The 19,023-nt window shown below is 37.3% G+C and overlaps 1 protein-coding gene across 3 annotated transcripts in view; it reads right to left on the minus strand.

Moving 5' to 3' along the window:
- Positions 1–19,023, minus strand: part of LOC126263428 (uncharacterized) — a 623,908-nt gene that overhangs the window by 51,914 nt on the left and 552,971 nt on the right. For all 3 annotated transcript variants that reach the window (XM_049960530.1, XM_049960525.1, XM_049960538.1), the window contains exon 2: positions 15,044–15,197. In XM_049960530.1, the coding sequence (XP_049816487.1) occupies positions 15,044–15,197 (154 nt within the window). The remainder of the gene's footprint in view (positions 1–15,043; positions 15,198–19,023) is intronic.

Below are 19,023 nucleotides of genomic sequence, written 5' to 3' on the forward strand. Positions count from 1 at the left end.
CTGTGCATTGATGTACGATAGGTGAGTGGTTGCCTTGTCCTTCCTTTATCATCATCATCATCATTTTCAAACTCCAGTTTCCCAGGAGTGGTGTACAAGCACTTTTTATCCTCTTCTGTCTCCATACAGCTTCTGTTCCAGGACAGCTTCTGATTTGTGTCCTTCCTCCTCCATATCTGATCTTACGGTCTCTATCCAGCATTTTCTTGGTCTTCCTCATGGTCTTCTTCCTATGACGTTCAGGTTGAAATACCTTTTGGCAGGTCTTTGACTGTTCATTCTCATTATGTGCACATACAATGAAGCCTGCATTTCTTTATGACACTGGTAACAGGAATCTCTATACTTGCTGCTTTTCTATTCACCTCATTCCTGATTTTGTCCTTTCTAGTTGTTTGGTTCATAGTTCTCGTGAATCTCGTTTCTGTTGCCTGAATTCTGCTGAGGTATTTGTTTAGTAGGGTACATGTTCCTCAGCCATATCTTAGGATTGGTACGAAATAGCTGTAGTACATAGTCACTTTACCATTCCAGAGAAGATCGCTGATTTGACTGAAAAAATTGGATGCTATTTGTGTCATGCTGAGTATTTCCTGCTTAATGGTGTTGTCTTTTGAGATCATCCCCAACAGATAATGTAGACTTTTTTAAAGTTCTGATAAATCTTATAAAATTTTAGCAACCAATATGATCAACTACCAAAATTATATTCAAAGCACTAAATATATTGCCAGTGCTCTTTATTTATCCTAGACACCTGCACCACATAAACCAAACCAAACATTCATCTGGTGTGCCAAAGACTGAGCAAAAGTTATGACAAGGTCAAAAATAGGGGCAGTCTAGTCTCAACAAACTGCCTCTACGAACTAGGAAAAAAAGACCCTAATGCTGCAGGAGTAATGTACAGGAAATGCAAATGTAGCACACTTATTCTGTTGATGAGTACCTCAAGGCAAATTTGCATTGGCTGTATGAATTCACCCATGCTCCCCCCCCACATACCCCCTTCCACATATGGAAAATATTATTGTTAAGAAAAAATTGTACTTCAAATACTATGTACACAGTGGTTGGCTAAGCATAGAATTTATTTTTATATTTGTATCTTCTTCTTGAAAAGTGTTTGAAAGAAATTATATCATGAGTACAATAAAAGTAAAGCAAGGGTAATGAAATGTAGTTGAAATTACATCAGATGATGCTGGTGGTACAAGCTTATAAAATGACACCCTAAAAATAGTGGGTGAATTTTGCTACTTCAACAGCAAAAAATGAGACAGTAGCTGGAATAGGGAGGATATTATATGCATACTGGCAAGATAAGGTAAATGTTATTGAAAAAGAGAAATTTACTAACATTGAATATAAATTTAAATGTTAGGTAGCTATTTCTGACGTCTGGAGTGCAGCCTTATTAGAAGTAAAACATAAATGGCAAACAGTTCAGACAAGAAGGGACTAGAAACTTTTGAAATGTGATGCTACAGGAGAGTGCATAAATAAAATTAATGTGAAGGTACTGAAAACAACAACACCACATTATTGTAAGTCCGGTTGCTGTACACATACACGTAACTGCAAAACTTGTACCTCCTGAAGAAGATGGTTGTCGCTTATAGAAATATTGTGAATAAAATGGAAACAGCAACTTGGTGCAATTTCTTGAAACACACCATTAATGAATCACACAGAGAAAACTTGAGGGATCATAAAAATTCTAGTTGTCATATATCTTGTACATGTGTAGTGTATATGAAACATGGTCCAAAGAAATAAAAAGTAAATAGCTTTTTGACTCAGTTTCAATAAGATCTGTACTAACAGCTCTTGACAAACAATGCACTGATTTAATGTGTGTGTGTTCTGTGAAGAATATACATGTCAATGTTACAGCTTCCATTAAACTTAATCAGGATAGTGAGAGATTCAGAAGTGAAAGATGAGTCAGGCTATCACATCAGAACCATTTTTGTTTTCTGATGATGCATTGTCGCCCTAATGAGGTAAAAAAAAAAATCTTGAGTCAACATCCATTCTCTATTATCAAAGTGTAGGGTGTTAAGAGAAGAAGAGAAAAATTATTATGATCCTTCTCTTGGCGTATAAGATAAAGCATTAAATAAAAAATAGAAGTTAAACATTGATGTTGTTATGAGAATGAAAGTCAAAAGACAGTTTTGCTAAACATAGTTTTTTCCAGAGTACTACATGTACAGTTTCTTCTCATTCCAGTCATGTAAGGAGAATGGGAAGAATGACTGCTTAAATACTTCTGTGTGTTTATAAATTATAGAGCACAGCAATCAGTCGTCCTTTTTTTGCAGGTTTTTCGGCTAGTCCCTAGCCATTATCAATACACCATTTTCTGGTCTTGATGCATGTCAGTTCCCTGTTGTTCGGGCATCAGTCACAGTCACTGATGCCTGAACAACAGGGAACTGACATGCATTGAGATTAGAAAATAGTGCATTGATAATGGATAGGCACTAGCTGAAATCTGAATTTGCCAAAATAAAACCCGCAAAAAAAGGATGACTGATTGCTGCGCTCTATAATTTATAAATCATATCAAAGTCGCTGGGTGCACCCACTTTCCTAATGGAATGTAACCTGACTTCTGTGTGTTCTGCAATCAATGTAATCTTGTCATCATGGCTCCAATGGGAGTTGTACGTAAGAGGATGAAGGATATCTTTACAGTCTTCAGTTAACAGTGGGTCTTGAAACTTTGTAAGTAGGCTTTTGCAGGAGGTTTGACACCTATATTCAAGGATTTGACTACTTACATTTTTCAAAATTCTGTGATGGTCTCCCATAAGTCAAACCTATAACCATTATTACCCTCCTTCTTTGTATACATTTAATATCCTCTTTTAGTCTTACTTGGTATTAGTCCCACATACTTGAGCAATATTCTGAGATGGGATGCACAAGTATTCGTTAGCAGTCTCCTTTGTAGACTGCCTGCAATTTCCCAACATCTTACCAATGAACCAAAGTCTACCTACCACCTGCTTTACCTATGAGTCAGCCTATGAGATCAGTTACACATAGGTATTTGTATGAGATTACCAATTCCAACTGTAACTCTTTGATTTTGTGACAGAGGATGCTAGCACTTTTTCATTCTGTGAAGTGCACAATTTCACATTTCTGAACATTTAAAACAAGTTGAAATCTTTGCACCTCTTTTAAATTGTACCAAGAACTCGATGGATATTTGTGCAGCTTTTTTCAGACAGTGCTTGATTATAGATTACTGCATAGTCTGCAAAGTCTATGGTCACTATTAATCTACATCTACATCTGCAAACATACTCCACAAGCCACCATACAGACCATGGTGGAGGGTATGTTGTACCACTAGTAGTCATTTCCCTTCCTGTTCCATCACAAATAGAGCAAGGGAAAAACAACTGTGTATATGCCTCCATATGAACCCTAATTTCTCTTATCTTATGTCCGTGGTCCTTATGGAAAACATACATTGCCAGTAGCAGGACTTATACAGTCAGCTTCAAATGCCAGTTCTCTAAATTTTCTCAATAGCGTTCCTTGAAAAGAATGTCTCCTTCCCTCCAGAGATTCCCATTTGAGTTCCCGAAGTATATCTCTAATACTTGTTTGTTGTTTGAACCCAACAGTAACAAATCTAACAGGCTGTCTCTGAATTTCTTCAATGTCTTCATTTAATCTGACCTGGTGCAGATCCCAAACACTCAAGCAGTACTCAAGAATAGGTTGCACCATTTAATCTGACCTGGTGCAGATCCCAAACACTCAAGCAGTACTCAAGAATAGGTTGCACCAGTGCTCTATATGCAGTCTCCGTAACAGATGAGCCCCACTTTTCTAAAACTCTCCCAATAAACAGAAGTGAAACATTCGCCTTCCCTACTGAAATCCTCACATGCTCGTTTCATTTCATATTGTTTGGTAATGTTACACCAATATTTGAACAACATGACTGTGCCAAGCAGGACACTACTAATACTATATTTGGACATTACAGGATTGTTTTTCATATTCATCTGCGCTAAATTACATTTTTCTGCATTACACTGTCATTCATTACACAAATTAGAGTATCCAGGAATGTATTCCGTATGCTCATATCCTATCAACACTTTGCAGTGAGTCACTGCATTAATACTTTTCAGAAAACTAGAAATATAGAATCCATCTGTTGCCCTTCACCCATAGTTTGCAGGATATCATGTGAGAAAAGGACAAGCTGAGTTTCACACAAGTGATGCTTTCTAAAACTATTCTGATTTGTGGACAGGAGCTTTTCTCTCTCAAGGAACTTTCCAGTATTTGAACTGAGAATAGTTCAAGAGTTCTGCAACAAACCAATGTTGGGGTATTGGTGTGTAATTTTATAGGTCAGTTCTTTTTACCATTCTTATACACAAGAGTCACCTGCCCCTTTTTCCAGTCGTTGGGGGGGTTTGTGTTGGGTGATCGTCTGCCAGGTCATTAATATACAATATGGACAGTAAGGGTACCAACACATTTCCCTGGGACACACTTAAGGCTACTTTTACTTCTATCAATGACTCTCCATTCCAGATAACATGGGGGGGGGGGGGGGGGTGGTTAGTGTTTAACGTCCCGTCGATAACGAGGTCATTAGAGACGGAGCGCAAGCTCGGGTTAGGGAAGGATTGGGAAGGAAATTGGCCGTGCCCTTTCAAAGGAATCATTCCGGCATTTGCCTGAAACAATTTAGGGAAATCACGGAAAACCTAAATCAGGATGGCCGGAGACGGGATTGAACTGTCGTCCTCCCGAATGCGAGTCCAGTGTGCTAACCACCTCGCTCGGTTTTCCAGATAACATGCTGCTTTGTAGCATATTTGGAAGTTGTTTTTGCTTTTAGTATTGTGGGTGTGAATTCCACAATTCATCCTTAATGCAGTCTTGCTTTTACCATAAATATTTGAGGAGCATCCCCAAATCGCCAAAATCAGATCAAATGCATTTAAAGGTGGTTTTGTGATACCACTCTTTGAATAGGAGCAGTGCAGCACTTTCTGTAGAAAATATTTTAAATACAAATACCATTAAGAAATATATGTATGAGCATTTAGGTGTAAGAATACCGAGGTACCTGAAGATGATTGTCCAAGAAATTTCCTTAGTGATGAATTCACAAGTCAGATTAAAGAAAAACTGAAACAAAATATTGCCAACTGGTACTTTATGTGCCTTGTCAAAATAATTTAATTGTGCAGTTCTCCCAGATAAGTTGTATTATTATGGTACTGCTGGTAATTGCTTTCCATACTGTTTAACTAAAATGATGCAGAGAATTACATTAAGAAACTCAGGGAGTGTACACAATGAAACAGCATAGGGAATAATTACTCATATTACAGGTCAACACAGGACCTGATGTCAGATTTGTTCTTGTTTTGCATAAATTATCTTCTATTACATATCCAAGATGCAGAAACAGTTCTCATCACTTATGATATAAGTATTTCAACACTTGAATGTTACTGGTGTTTTGGTTATGAGCTGGCAACCCATAGCATGCCAACCAATGATGCTCATCGCTACACCACAGTGCTTGCAACATTGCTCACAGCATTGCTCAGACTCCTGGAGAAACAGCGACCCACTGCTCAGAAGTTCTCATTGGAAACAACAACAGTACCCTGAATCCAGATCTTGCAAATAGTCCTCTGTGTGGCACCACTTGTGGCCACTCGCATTCTGGTCATGTTTTCAAATCCTCTTTACAGTTATGAGCATCAAATGTAGCACTTCCAATTAACTGGAGGTATGAATTAAAAAACGCCTTCAGTCACAACTTTTCATGTTTTATTAAATACATGATGTATTTCAGACCCTGTGGGTCCACCATCAGGTGTAATTTGTCTTAATACTTGTTTTATTTCTTCTCTTGACAGAAGTAAAATGCATATTCCTATCACGAAAAGGTTTAATGTTAGGTTATGAATTTCCTAAGTTGAATGTGGAAAATATGTGCAAAATAGCGGAAAAATGAACAATGTAAACTTACCACATAATCCAACGAAAGCATTTTCAATGTTTTAGCACCAGCAAACATTCTTTCCTCCATCGTTTTCGTACATGTTACTTCATTCATGAGGCACATTTGCATGCACATGTTTGTAAAGTGTGAACACTTCACAGATATTTTTGTACATGGTGTTGTCAAAGTTGAATTTATTTGTAGTGCTAAAGATATAACTATTAAACAATTAACATGTGCAGGAAATGACTTTAGAATAGGTCTTTAAAATTACTGAAATAGCTATGGCTTGCGAAATCTGTTTGTTCATTTAACATAGATTCAGGTTTTTTGATTTTGTGGAGGTATATCTCCAGTTGTTCTAACAGATTTAGGGTCTTACCATTGGCTTCATTATGTAGTACTACCAAATTGTTGTCTAGACTGTTGATGACATTTTTGTTTCCAACATGTGCTGTGCAATGACTGATTTTTCGAAATGGTTGGGCCTGAAAGCATTTAGGTGTTCTTGGAAATGGGTTTTGAACTTTATGTTTGTTTTCCCTACATAGTAGGTAGGACAATTAAAGTTTTGTGATCATCAAGTGGGTCTTTATTTTTCTCAAATGAGAAGTCTCAGTTGTCTATGTGTAGCTCAGGATTGTTGTAGGGTTGTCATACAGAGGGTACAGATAATGTCGCTGCACTTTTGTCTGCTTTATGATGGAACTTAATCCTCAACTTCATATGTGACATCTAACAAGCAACAAAGGATACTGTACTGCCCAAAATAAGACTTCAGTAACTTTTCTGATAGTCTCACTTTTTGTAAACACCTAAAAATCCATGCCACACCTCCCAGTCTGTATCTCACTGAACGGCACTTGGTGTTATTGCACTCCTGGTCTTTCTCATGGGTGACTAGGGTCTGTGTGCTAAATAGTTGACTTACTTCTTTTATTCTGGATATGAGATGTTTCTTGTAGTCACCGTGACTATTGTCCAGTTGAAATGGCAACAATTACCATTGCTGTGTCAGCCCCATGACCATAGGGCAGAGAGAACAGTGCCAAACCTATAGCGTCTAGCTTTTCTGTGTTGCTTGTTTCACAATAAGACAGTATTGTATCCCAATCTCACTCTTCAACCTTAACATACATCGAGAGCCTATCTGCCAATGTCTTATTAAAGCCTTCTGTGAGGCCATTCGTCTGGGGGTGGTAAGCAGTTGTCACTCGGTGAGTGATTTCACTCCGTGAAATTATTTCTGCTACTAGAGTCTTCTGTCTAGATTCTTCAATAATCCCAGGTGACCAGACCTTGGAGCTTCACGGAAAACCTTCAAGATAGCTGGCTGTAGATAAGCTGGGATGATGAGCATCTATTTTTGCCAGGTTCCTCAAATTTAAAGGCTTCTATGGTTTTCAGCAATGATGGATCTTTCCACTGTTCAGCAGCAATGTCATTTAATGCAGTGATGACTGAGATTTCATCCGCACTGCTGCATTATGCCAAAGTGTTCCTCAGATGGCATTCAGCATCATGTTTGTGTCTGCCCATTGTACTCTTAAAGCTTCAGAGCCCATCCTGCCAGTCAACCTGATGGATCCTTCAGGCTGGTCAGCCAGCATAGAGAATAATGGTCTGTTACAGCAGAGAATAGTTTTCCAAATAAATATCAATGTAACATGTTGGTGGTCCAAAAAACTACAAGGCACTCTTTCTTGGTTGTAGAGTAGTTTCTCTGTAACTATAAACTATCATCTTTTCAGCACGTTCCTGAATTTGTACTAGAACTGGGCCTATCCTAAAACTGCTAGCAACAGTATGAAATTCTCTCTCTGCATTCTCATCATACAATGCTAGGACTGAAGAAGATTTTAGCACCTCCTCCAAGGAAAAAAGGAAAGATCTGTCTTAAAATCTCATTCCAGGAAACTGTGGCATGTCTCTGCAGTAGCTCTTGCAGGGAAGGTGGCTTGACACAGAAGTCCTATATGTCTCACCAATGTTGTTGTTGTGGTCTTCAGTCCAGAGACTGGTTTGATGTAGCTCTCCATGCTACTCTATCCTGTGCAAGGTTCTTCATCTCCCAGTACCTACTGCAACCTAAATCCTTCTGAATCTGTTTAGTGTATTCATCTCTTGGTCTCCCTCTATGATTTTTACCCTCCACGCTGCCCTCCAATACTAAACTGGTGATCCCTTGACGCCTCAGAATATGCCCTACCAACTGATCCCTTCTCCTAGTCAAGTTGTGCCACAAATTTCTCACCGATAGTCCACGCATATTCCAAGTAAACTTGTCGCATCACGAATGTGCTGAGGAGTTGGAAAATCTATGACTATTCTTATTTCCTCTGGATCAGGACAGGCTCCATCACCACTCTCTAGTTTCCCCAACATTTTTAGTTCTTGGGCAACAAAGAGGCAATGTTTGCATATAGGGAGAGGTCTCCAGTTTGACAACACTTGGACACGAATGTTCTTCAAATTTCCTTGAAGAAAATGACTATGTCATCCAGATAGCAAAGAAATATCATCAATTTTAAGTGTTGACTCAGATTGCCCATCATATATTTGAAGATGGTTGGAGCACTTCATTGCTGTGAAATACTTTGGTCCTTTCAAGCAGCCTAGGGTGTCATGAGAGAGCAACACTGGGTTCATATCTTCTTTTTTTTGTGATTTTGTTCAGTCATTGATAGTTGACACAGAAATGCCATGTGCCTTCCTTCTTTAGAAGGATCACAGAAGAGGACTAAGGACTCTCTGAAGGTTCAATATCATCATCTTGCAGCATCTTCTCCACCCCTCCTGGATTATCAGTTGTTCAGCCAGCAATACCTTATGTAAGTGCTGACTAATTGATAAATGATCCCCAGTATTGATTCAGCATCGTACCATGGACCTCTTGCTCTGTCTTCTCTCCACTTCAGACCTCTAAGCATCCACAAATTGTCTGAGAATGGCAAACAATCACTGACATTAATTCATTATGCTATATGCTGTTGGCTGTTCGATAGCAGATACTGTTGGCAGTTAGACAGTAGCTTACTCCCCTGGGTTGTCTGTAGCAGTAGTGAAGCATGATACTTCACTGATGGCACTGAATTGCTTTTCCTCTACTGATTCAGCTGTCCTTAAGCACATATTTTTAGGGATGAGCTGTGGTTACCCATGACAATTAGTTATCAAATGTTCTCCGTTACCAGCTGTTATGCTTACAATCCCCACAGATATGTAGATTTATTTTCTGAGCCTGAATTGCTTTTTTCAATTGCAAAAGTTTCAAATAGTAACTAAGAATCAGGATCATCCCAGAGAATTGTGATAGGACCTTTATTATTCTCTATGTACATAAATGATCTAGCAGACAGGATGGGCAGCAATCTGCAGTTGTTTGCTGATGATGCTGTGGTGTATGGTAAGGCGTTGTTGTTGAGTGACTGTAGGAGGATAGACAAAATTTCCAGTTGGTTTGAAGATTGGCAGCTAGCCCTAAATGTGGAAAATGTAAGTTAGTGCAGATGAGTAGGAAGAATAAACATGTAATATTCAGATACAGTATTACTAGTTTTCAGCTTGACACAATCAAATCATTTAAATATTGGAGTGTAACATTGCAAAGTGATATGAGGTGGAACGAGCATGTGAAAACTGTGGTAGGGTAGGCAAATGGTTGACTTTGGTTTACTGGGAGAATTTTAGGAAAGAGTGGTTCACCTGCAAAGGAGACCATGTATAGTACACTGGTGTGACCTATTCTTGAGAACTGCTCAAGTGTTTGGGATCCATACCAAGTCAGACTGAAAGAATTGACTGGTGTGGATAGAGCTGTTGTGAAGGATGAGATCTGTCAGCATACTGGTCACAAAAAACTTGCCTTCTTTCTCTGCAGTAGCACATAATGTGTCCAAGATGTCCACAGTGGAAAGAACCTGGTGTGTAGTCCTCTGTCCTCTAAATGCTTGTTTTTCTATGGGTCATTATATTGTCAAAGCAATAGGATGTATTTGCATTGTTCATGGATCAAGGTCAATGTTTAATGGGCGCAGCATCAGTCAGACATGGCCAAATCCATTTCCCCTGGTTGGTTCACTGGAGGCAGAGACTGGTGCTAAAGATCGATACACTGATGTGTGAGAGAGGTGAGGTAATGGTGGTCTTTCAAAGCTGGCAAAGAGATCACATTCAGGAGTCATTCATACTTCTTTCATCCAACATTTTCTGTTGCATTTCCCCAATTCACTGGCATCACTTGATGAATTCTTCATTTGTTGTGACATACTTTACCAGAAGAGTTTGGTACAGGTCTGCTGGGACCACTTTTATAAAGTGTGAGATTTTGTCTGCTTTTGTCATATTTGGATTCACAAAACATCCTGCTTGTAAGACTGTGTTGTTTTCCCATGATATTGGACCTTTTCTTCAAGTGTTCCTCTGGTAAGTGGACTTGTTGCTGACTGTCATTAAATGTTTCCTTCAGATCTGGAATTTGCCCCATTTATTGAGCTTCTCTTCATCAATCTCAAAGCACTGCTGTGCTATGCCATTGAAGTAAAAGTACACATTTTCCAGACACATCATGTCAGCCCGCTTGTTGTATTTGGCAGCTTGGTTAAATTCTTTCAGCCATTTTGTTGGATCCTGACCAGCATCTCAAGAAAACACTGATAGATTACTGATGCTTGTTACTTTTTTGGAATCCATAGGTTTTGTGGAGATACAGATGCTGGTAATGATGTACCACTAGTATTCTGGTTCCAGTCCATGTAGGTGATGATTTTTTTGTTTACTAATTGGACTCATGGCGATTTAAATGTTCTGAAGTACCCAAGGTCTCCACCAAACAATGTAAGATCTCAACCACATTGAAGTCCAAATCCGAAAGCGGAATTGTCGTTGAAGTACCACAAGTAGCACTGAAAGCAGGCTTATTACTGACACAACAATACAGGCCGATTAGAACTGAACTCCTGACTATAGAATGCTGCTATTTATACAAACTGCAAATGTTCCAGAATATACAAACATTACAAATACAAGATATTTCAAGAACGTTCCAGAAATGATCAATTCTAAATAACAAATGCACACACACACACACACACACACACACACACACACACACACACACACACACACAATTATCCCATGTCTGCATGTATAAAATTCTGCCTCTTCCTAGCCAATGTATCAGTAAAGGATTAGAGAACTGTGAAATATTCATGAGTTTACTGACTATATTGGAAATACTGTTCAGAAAAAAAAAACATATTTTCTACAAGGAATAATGCCCAATTATGGGCCACAAGGATGTAAATGCTGATAGTGCACTTTTAGGCATTTGTTCCTTACTGCAGATTCCTGTGAAATCACTTCTTTGTCCTCTTTTATCCTATATTTTTCCCTTCTTTTTCTCTTTTTGTCCCCATTTACATTTCAGAAGCTGTGTGATTCCTTTGATTTGTCATCTGACATATAATTTTTTATCCTACTTGTATGCAGTCGAGAATTCCAGTTTGGACATAGCTTACATGTACTCACTATCCATCCCTATTTCTGAAACAATTCATTGCCGTTATTTTCATTTTCTCTTTTCTTCCTACATACGTTTTCACTGAAATTCATGCTTTCATCCAGTGATTCACTGTGTTATATAGACTCTAGCATGACATGGAACGTTCAGGAAGGTATAGATTAACAATGAGAAAGATTTAATAGACACTGGCTTAATAATTAATTACTATTAAACTGTTATAAACTGTTCTTGCTACCTCATTGTATACTTAACAAAGTCAAATTACCAGGAATATAGCTACTTTGAAAAAGCTGCCATTTTCATAGTACCATTAAATAGCTGCTGCTTACTGCTAGTTTTTGTAGAGATAATAGAACATGACTCATGAATTATCCTCCTTGCACTTTGCCCTCTTCATTTTTAAATCTTCTACAAGCAAATTCTGTGTTACCATTTTTTCTCAAGCAGCAACATTATAAATGAGTGAATTTGCAGGTTAGAAATCAAATAAAATGACACTGAAAAGCATACAATGACTACCTAACATCCATCGTTAGGTCAGAAAAATTTAAGTTTTAGTCTATAGCTGCAATTTTTTTGTTTTGCCTACTGGCTACCACTTTTGGGAAACAGTGCCATCCTCAGCATAACAACTGCTGATTTCAACATAGATCTAGCCAGCGAAGCCAATAACTAAACAAAATTCATTGATATGATTCAAGTATCGGGTTTCAGCACAAATTTCACTGATTTTGCTTGAGTAAATGAAATGTCTGCAACATGTATAGATAATATTTTAACCAATTACATGTATAATGAGGCAAATAAGTTTTGTTTAGATTTAGAACTTTCTGATTATTGCGCTCTGTTTATGGAGTTACCAGAAACAATAGAACCTTGCTCGAAAAAAACCTACACAAAACACCAGTTCAGCAAATGAAATATGAACTTATTCTATCGTAGATTAAATAAGGTGGAATGGGCTATGGATCATAGTATTTCATGCTCTGAAAATTTTGCTACTTTCCAGGAAAACTTCCTACACGTTTTAAATGAAATGTTCCAACTTACTGTACATCATAAAAAGGTAGGAAATAAAGTAAAGTGGATTACTGAAGGAATAAAAATCTTGAGTGCAAGAAAAAGATGGCTACATAGGGAACTAAAACATAACAAAAGTCCTGATTTTGCTACCTATGTAAAAGATTGCAAAAATATTTTTAAAAATGTTGTAAAGGTAGCCAAAGAACTGGCAAATAATAGTTTTATATTGGATAATAAAACAAATCAAAGGCATTATGGCCAATGATCAAAGCTGAAACAGGTGCCACAAGTAGAGTCCATGATATTTCTGAAATCAAGATAGAGGATAAAACTATTGTAAATCCTGCTCACATTTCTGAATTGTTTAATGAATTCTTTATAAATGTAAACAAATCTAATGTCAGTGTAGCAGAGTACCCAGACAAGGTAAATTTCTTCAACAGTGAGCAACTTGATGGTGAATTTTTCAGTACATTTACCAAAACTTCTGTAAAAAATATAGAAAATGTGATACTATCACTAAAAAGTGAAACATCAGTATGATGGGATGGGATACCAACAAAAGTATTAAAAATAGTTTCTAAAATAATTGTGCAGCCATTAACTGCAATAGTTAGCCAGTCCCATCAATTAGATTATTTTCCAGACACACTTAAGTATGCAGTAGTTAATCCACTATTCAAAACAGGCACAAAAGAACATATGGAAAATTATCAACCAGTCTCTCTTCTTCCATCACTATCAAAAATATTTGAGAAGGTAGTTACCATACAAATTCAAAATTTCATAGAAAAATTTAAAATAATCTCAAAAACTCAGTATGAATTTCAAAAAGGCAAAACCACAATATCTGCTATAAATAATTTTGTTGATAAAATTAGCTCATCTCTAGACAACTCACTGCAAGCCACAGGAATTTTTTGTGACCTATCAAAGGCCTTTGATAGTGTGAATCACTCCTTGCTACTCTGTAAACTAGAAAAGTATGGAATTAGGGGCATGGTATTAGAATGGTTTAAATCCTATCTAACCAACTGAAGACAAAGTGTGGTTATAACATCAGAGAGAGGAACTTATATTTCAGAATGGAAAACCATTTCACATGGAGTACCCCAAGGTTCTGTCTTAGGTACCATTCTGTTTTTGTTTTACATAAATCATCTGCCACTTAATATTGAGTGTCACTCAGTTTTATTTGCAGACAACACAGCTTTAATCATTAAAATTAACAGTACTGATCAAATTCCACAAATTGTATTAAATACTTTAGAAAAATTAGACGCCTGGTTTCATTTAAACGGGTTAAAATTAAACATGGAAAAGACTCAGTTAATGCAGTTTAAAACAAAACAAGCAAAATTAAATGATATTCAGATCAGTCACATAAACCAGGATTTGCAGGAAGCTAGCTGTGTGAAATTCCTAGGAATATCACATATACAGTATCACATATACAGTACCTAGCAAATAAATTAAATAGCCTCGCATTTGCAATGAGAATAGTATACAATGCTACCAGTATGGGCATAAGAAAAGTAGTGTATCACAGCTACTTTGAGTCAGTAATAAGGTATGGAATTGTATTTTGGGGTAACTTAAACCATATGAGTCGAATACTAAAACTTCAGAAAACCATCATTAGAAATGTGCACAATGTAGGGTGATCATATCACCCACTTCTAAAAAAATCTAACTATACTAAGTGTTCCCTCACTATACATATATGAGCTGATTATCTTTGTACACAGTAACCCTGATTTATTTGTAGCAAATCATTTTCAACATGATTACAACACCCGAAATCAATATAATTTTATGTTGCCCACTCACCATTAAAACTTTATTCTCAAACTCCACATTATATGGGTATGAAAATTTATAACAAAGTGAAAGGAAGAGAATTGCTCCACATAAATTTAGAAACACTGGAAAAATTCTTATATATGAAACTAGTGGAGAAATGTTACTATTCAGTAGAAGAATTCATAAATGACAACCTGAAAATTTGAGCAGGAGTGCTTAGGACTGTTAATCTTAAAAGTTTGTTACTTTCGAAGAAAAACTATTATGAGTAATTGCTTAATTAAGTAATTATTCAGTACTGTATATTATATTACTGGTATCATAAGGAAAATTGTAAACCAGTTTTTGTGTTTTGACGAGTCTCCTATACTTTAAGTCAATGGCTTGAAATTGTATGTTATGAGACAATGAACTTCTACTTCTACTTCTACGTGGCACACAGTCCTCAAGCTCACTTCTCAATTAGATTTTCCAGGTATTCTATAGAGTAAAACATATATTTTTGGATTGTGTTGATCGCTGTTACAAGTGACAGTATGTCAGAAATATGTAGTATGTTGCTTGATCAAAGACATATAAACAGGAAATTAGAAAAACTTAATTTTAATGAAATAGTTACTACTTCAATCAAATGAAATATGTGTTTATTAATTGCTGTTCATAGTTAGTATAAAGTTTATACCCACCTATAACCAAAAAGTAAATCACCAGTCCCAAAACTAGTAGCACAGCTATTACTAATATAGACCACCGGAACAGACGCCAGTTTTTCTCATTGTCCTTCCACCAGTGCTGCGAAGAACAGTGTCCATTCTGATATATAGGGTCAGTAGAAGATCCCTGAAAATAAAAGAAAGTAGATAACATTAGCTTTATATAAAGTTTCTATTTAGTTTCAATCATTCATGCAATGTAATATTCAGAAGCGAAACAAATCAGTTTTTCCACTAATCTATCAACTGAAGTCGTACCACATCTTTTCCTCTGTAAACTGAATGAGGTGGCACAGCAGTCCCATCCAAGCTTGTGGTCTATGTCTAGTGATGATGTTGGGACATTAAGCTGACACTCTTCCTGCATCATCACTGTTTCTTTCTTAAGAAAACAACATTGGAATTAAAAATTTAACTGACTTATGTCATGGGAAATTTATAAATGTACCAATAGTGCTATGAATCTTCTGAAAAAATTTGACTAAAATCATGCTGTCTTCAACAGAGCATTAAAGCTTGGACTTTGTTCTTCCTTTTATTACACTAATGTGACGTGTAATGTTTTGCACCACACATTGCTAACACATTTATATCTAATGATTTATTTAGCAGCTGAAGACATGTTGCCCTGCAGTATACAGTCCCACTTCCACATTGCAATTTGTTAACACCTGATTTAGGATGATACGCATTCATTAACAAGCTTCCTACAAAAAGCCAAAATCTAATGATATATAAATGTTCAAATTCTGCAACTTTAAATTTTGGCATTTTGTAGGAAACTTGATAATGGAATGTGTTATCTGAAACCATTCATCTATTAACCAGGAACACCCCCAACTCAGTTCTTTAAGAATAGAATTCTTGTGTTTATGGGATCATATCTTCTGAACTATGTGCCATAAAATCATATAATTTTGCAGATACACTCAGTGGTATACAGGGTGTCCCATTTATCTTGATCACCCCAAATAACTGTTTGTCCAGATCCAAATTACAAATTGTTTCAAGCAAATGTTCTTTAGCTGTCAGGGGGATATCAATCAGCATGATTGCCTTCATTGTAACTTTGTTGTTACAAATATATGAACAGCAGTATGACTTTTTTGAATGGCACCCTGTATTTTTTATTCAGTAATTCATTTCCTCTCCAAATACCTATTCAGAAATGTATCACAGTGTACCATTCACTGAAACACAATGTTATTAATTACATACCACAACACTGACTTTGAGCCCAGGATCACAAACTCGTCCACTTGCTGGAGTTGTCAGAAAACTAAATTGACTTTGACTCTCCTGTACCATTGCCCAGGTGTAGAACATTGAAAGGTGTTCAAAGTGGTGACCTTGGACACCGATACACTGGTTCACTCATTGAATGAAAGAATTATTTACTGCTTCCAGTGTTGTCTGCTGAAGAGAATTACAAGCAAGCGCGATATGTTTCAGCATGACCTCTAGAGTTGTTGGAATATTGCGATAGACAACATCTTTAATGCATCCCCAAAGAAAAAAGTCCAGAGGATTTAAATCAGGAGACCTAGCACGCCAAGTAACTGTTCGTCCTCGACAAATCCATTTGGCAGGCTACCTTCAGTTCAGAACATGACGTGCAAGCAAGGCATTATGTGCTGGACATCCATCATGTTGATACCACTTAAACATTCTGGTTCTTAGCGGCACTTCATCCAGAAGAGGAGGAAGTATTCATCTGAGGAAGTTGGCATACACTGTGCCGTTTAGACTACCATTGATGAAATATGGGCCAATAATTGTAGTACCAAGCATCACACCCAGACATTAACTCTCCATTGATTCTGATGTTCCACCTGTCTAAGACATTGTGGGTTGTCACTGATCAATAATGCATGTTCCTTGTATTTACCTGTCTTCTGTTTGAGAAGAAACATTCATTGGTAAATAGAACATTGGAGAAGAAGTTTGAGTTGGCAAGGATTTGCTGTTGTATCCACTGACAGAACTGCACACGATTCTGGAAATCATTCCCATGCAGTTCTTGATGTAGGTGTACATGGTAAGGATGGAACCAGTGGCATGTAAGAATAGGATGTACACTGGTTTTAGGGATGCCAATCTTGTGTTCAAGCTGTCATGTGCTCACATGTGATTTCATAGCAATGGAAGCAAGAATAATAACTTTGGCAGCTTCGTCTGTGTGAGTGCTACAGCAATTGCATTGTCCTGGGTTGAAACTTCCCATTTCCTAAAGCATCACAACAAGATGAGTAAACATCTGTTGGGAAGGTGGGTTCTTGTCAGGATGTTGCTCTCTGTACAGTTCTGCTGCCTGCGTAGCATTTCGCCTACCTTCAACAACAACAACAACAACAATACGAGAAACATTGTGTGAAGCAGTTTGTAGGAAGGACAGCCTTTACTGTATGCCTATTCTACACAACAGTTTTTAAAAGGACTAAACTACTGTACTTACTGTGCCCGTGCATAAGGAAACAGTATTGAAATTACTGCTCTGCTAACTTACATTCCCCATAGATGAGTAGCATTTCTACCTTCTCTTCATTGATGAACATTCTATTCGCACAACTCTTCAACTGACAATGGTTGACGGAATGATGGGTGTGCTTTCTAATTATGTTTACATTTGTCCTCCATCAATGTCAGAATGTGAATGTGTTCCATTCCCCCGAGTACCTGCACTCACCACTGGGAGCATCAACGTCAGTGTTGTTTTATGTAATTAATAGCATTGTGTTTCAGTGAATGGTACACTGTGATACATTGGCAAATTACCGAATAAAAATACAGGGTGCCATTTAAAAAAGTCACACTGCTGTTCATATCTTTGAAAAAACAAAGCTACAATGAAGGCAACTATACTGATTGATATCCCCCCCCCCCCCCCAATGGCTAAAGGACATTTGATTGAAACATTTTGTAATTTGCATCTGGATAAACAGTTATTTAGGGTGGCCAAGATAAATGGGACACCCTGTATATGAATACTGTGTGCATAGGGTCAGTAGTAAATAAGTAGCAAATCAGGTCTGATGCTGAAATTTTATTGCATGGAAGATGTAGTAAATAACTAATTTCATTTGTTTCATTATTTTGAGGGGAGTGTCAGAGCAAGAAAAAGTTTCAGAAAGGTTTCAAATTTCATTAAAGTTTGTTGAAAGTAGCTAAATAGTCTCATTCTCAAATACTAGATGAATCTAGTCTGTGTAATTTGCATGCCATGAGTTACTCTGCAACAGTTCCTAACTGTAATGCTTGAATTACTTTTGTTAAATGCTCACCTTCAGATTATGCTGCTTAATGAGTATATTATGGCAGCATTTTAAAATTTTGTTGCCCCTGGAAGCTATTAGACAGTCACCCTGAACTGGGACCAGGTGAGTTTCAGAAGCTGAGTAATATAGATTCTAATTTGCAAGTCATATGTATGGAAGTGAAACATGGACGATAACCAGTTTGGACAAGAAGAGAATAGAAGCTTTCGAAATGTGGTGCTACAGAAGAATGCTCAAGATTAGATGGGTAGATCACATAACTAATGAGGAGGTATTGAATAGGATTGGGGGGAAGAGAAGTTTGTGGCACAACTTGACTAGAAGAAGGGTTCGGTTGGTAGGACATGTTTTGAGGCATCAAGGGATCACAGATTTAGCATTGGAGGGCAGTGTGGAGGGTAAAAATCGTAGAGGGAGACCAAGAGATCAATACACTAAGCAGATTCAGAAGGATGTAGGTTGCAGTAGGTACTGGGAGATGAAGAAGCTTGCACAGGATAGAGTAGCATGGAGAGCTGCATCAAACCAGTCTCAGGACTGAGGACCACAACAACAACAAAAGTCATATTGTATAAAACACACTATATTCTGATCAGTTTCTGTTGTTCCATGCCTCTGTGGCCAAATAAAACTTCTTATGCCTTTGTACTGAAGGAAATGGATGGCAATTCAGGTTTA

This window comes from Schistocerca nitens, chromosome 1 (genome assembly GCF_023898315.1).
Source record: "Schistocerca nitens isolate TAMUIC-IGC-003100 chromosome 1, iqSchNite1.1, whole genome shotgun sequence".
NCBI lineage: Eukaryota > Metazoa > Arthropoda > Insecta > Orthoptera > Acrididae > Schistocerca > Schistocerca nitens.